Source organism: Asparagus officinalis, chromosome 8, assembly GCF_001876935.1.
Source record: "Asparagus officinalis chromosome 8, Aspof.V1, whole genome shotgun sequence".
Taxonomy (NCBI): domain Eukaryota; kingdom Viridiplantae; phylum Streptophyta; class Magnoliopsida; order Asparagales; family Asparagaceae; genus Asparagus; species Asparagus officinalis.
The window spans coordinates 2,183,371-2,186,167 of record NC_033801.1 but is presented as its reverse complement, the minus strand read 5'-3'; the positions used below and the strand labels follow the sequence as shown (position 1 = coordinate 2,186,167).

Below are 2,797 nucleotides of genomic sequence, written 5' to 3'. Positions count from 1 at the left end.
GGGTATTGAGTATGAGATAACTTATTTTGCTAAATGAGCTACCAAGTGATACACTAATGGTAAGACCCACCCTTCTAGTCACATCGAAAGGTATGAACTTCACCACCTATCTCTTTGTAGCTCATTTTGTTGGCTGAGGTGGCACTCATATCTAGTATCCTATATTATATATAAGGATCTCTCTCTCACACACACACAATTACACATATATACACAGGTGTGGGCGCACATCACACACAAAAAAGTATGAGCTGACAAATTGTTTTGCTAAATGATCTACTTAGGATAGGCGAGTGCAGGTCCTCCCTACTAGTCAAATATTAAGGGCAGGTCTCACCACTACACATGTTTTATTTGCTCATTTTTACCCAAGTGAGCCAACACTTTATACCCACTATCCTGCACGCGTGCACCCCCCCTCTAAAAATCACCATCAGCTTCAGTCAACTATTTGGGTTTAATTATCAATCCTTGCCAATCCTTCTTACCTATTCCAATATTGTTTTTGTTCTCCTTATCTTCATTTCGAACTTTTTGTTGGCTCATTTTTACCTAACTAGACTTTCTTTTCTTCTGTGTTCCTTTGCATATTATTCAGTAGTACTTAATGATCCTCGCTCTTACTTAAAACTGTTACATCTATCTTGACATGGTTTTTACTACGACATATTAGTTGAAGACTTCCAAGGATGTCACCCTTCCTGATACTTCTACCACCACAGCAGGCGTGGTTAGCGGATTGTCTTCCCGCAGCTTTTCCCTCAAAAAAACTAGATACATTAATCTTAAAGTTACTTACATCATCTATACTATATAACTTGCTAGCATACTGCTGCTATACGGATTATTTACTTAACTTACGGGCTTTTATACCTACTTTTCACCTAGTCCTCGTGGCTTTTGATGAAATGTTGTTAAGTAACCCTGTTGATTAGTGCCTAGTTTCAAGAGCAAAATCCATGTGGATATTCTGGTTTTTTGATGTGTAAGAACCTGGACATCCTAACTGATGTATTGACGTTAATTACAATACAGAAAAGCTAGGTATATCATGTAGCAAATTTGATGTATAGATGTTAATTAATGCCTTAGGTGCATTCTCTGTTACTCTTCTATATAATACAAAAAGCTAGGTATATCATGTAACAATACATGAATTCTCCAGTACTGCCAACAATTAAGGAATTGGGTAGGACGCGCATGGAAGTAAATGTTAAGGTTTGTATATTTTGCTAAGAACTAATTTCTTCTTCAGTTGATACCAGTTTCTCTACTTATATTTTCAATTTGATCTTACTGTGTTACTTTACAGGTAAAGAGCGTCTTTGGTGCTAAAATGTTTGCACTGGGAGTTGTGGTGAAGGTTCCAGTACCAAAACAAACAGCAAAGACAAGTTTCCAAGTGACATCAGGCAAAGCCAAATATAATGCTGCTATTGATTGTATTGTCTGGAAGTAAGTCCTGTTACTTCTCCTCGTTTCTTTCTGATTACAGGGTTGTGTGAATCTTGCCATCCACTTCCACGATATCAAAGCCTTGTTCACATTTTATTTTTGAGTCAGCTGCATTTGTGTAAATTGACCCTCATTTGCTTAAGCATAATGACATTTCTTCTGCGGCATACTTGAAAGTTTATAATTTCCTAGTCATTCCATGGTTTTTTCCCCTTCCATCTGGGGAGAGATGTTGGAGATTCTTTGTTCAGGGTCATTTTCTGCAACCATTGCCTATTGAACATCTACAATTTGAACAAAATGTCGCTGAATGTTCATTTGAAACTGTTGTGCAATTTACTAGGACCATTTAATTATGCTTCTGCTTGCAGGATAAGGAAATTTCCTGGGCAAACAGAGCCAACAATGAGTGCAGAAATTGAGTTGATTTCTACGATGGGAGAAAAGAAATCTTGGACTCGGCCCCCTATTCAAATGGAATTTCAGGTTTGAGTTGTTCATATTGTGCTAAATGTTGCATTCTGAGTTTTACCTGATAAAGAAGCATGTTGTTGTAAGATGGCATTTTTCTGTGAGACTTGCTCCTTGTTATGTTCAAAAAATTGCATCATTTTTAAAATTTGATCATCGTATAACCAGCAGATGACTTCAAACGAAGTCAATTTTTATTAAAGTTCTTAACCTCCTTGTGCCATATGATCGTATTAAAGTTTTTAATTACAAGTTCCCTCTATCGCCTCATAAGCATTCTATATTTTATTGATGATTTTTTGCGTTTTCTCAATGTTCTTGCCATTCTGTACTTTAGCAATGTGTATGAAAATTTGTCCTCTTGAGAAAGGCACGTTTTGTTATCTTAGTTATTTCCGATCCCTCCCTCTTAGTTATTCCTCTTAGCTATTCCTCTCTTAGACTAGTATATTATGAAATTTGAAGCTTAAATGCTTCTGGAACAAAAACATAAATACAGCTCCTTTGGAGATTGAGTCTAACTTGAACTCTTCAGTGTCACAAAGATTTTGGGTTAACCTCATCCTTTGTGAACCTTGGTTCAATCATTGTGAATTAAGTGCTTTACATGGATGGCCTACATTTTAATGGATCGCTTTTCATCTATCTTGCATTTTGAGGCACATCAGAAATTTGTACCAGTTCTTCTTCTTCTTCTTCTTCTTCTTCTTGTTGCATTTTTTCTCATAATGCTAGCTAACTGTCCGGGCTGATTAAATGATCACTTTTTGCAGGTTCCAATGTTTACTGCATCAGGTCTACGAGTGCGATTTCTCAAGGTAAAAGTTTGAATTTATGAAGAATGCAGCAAACCTCTATCCCAAATAGGCTG

General features: G+C 36.6%; 1 protein-coding gene across 1 annotated transcript in view; it reads left to right on the top strand.

Annotated features, from left to right (window-relative positions):
* LOC109820468 (AP-2 complex subunit mu) overlaps positions 1 to 2,797 on the top strand; it is a 7,792-nt gene that overhangs the window by 4,654 nt on the left and 341 nt on the right. The window contains 5 exon segments of the mRNA XM_020386616.1: positions 1,134 to 1,218; positions 1,313 to 1,455; positions 1,827 to 1,941; positions 2,700 to 2,750; positions 2,794 to 2,797. The exon segment at positions 2,794 to 2,797 is cut by the window's right edge and continues 341 nt beyond it. Of these exon segments, the coding sequence (XP_020242205.1) occupies positions 1,134 to 1,218; positions 1,313 to 1,455; positions 1,827 to 1,941; positions 2,700 to 2,750; positions 2,794 to 2,797 (398 nt within the window).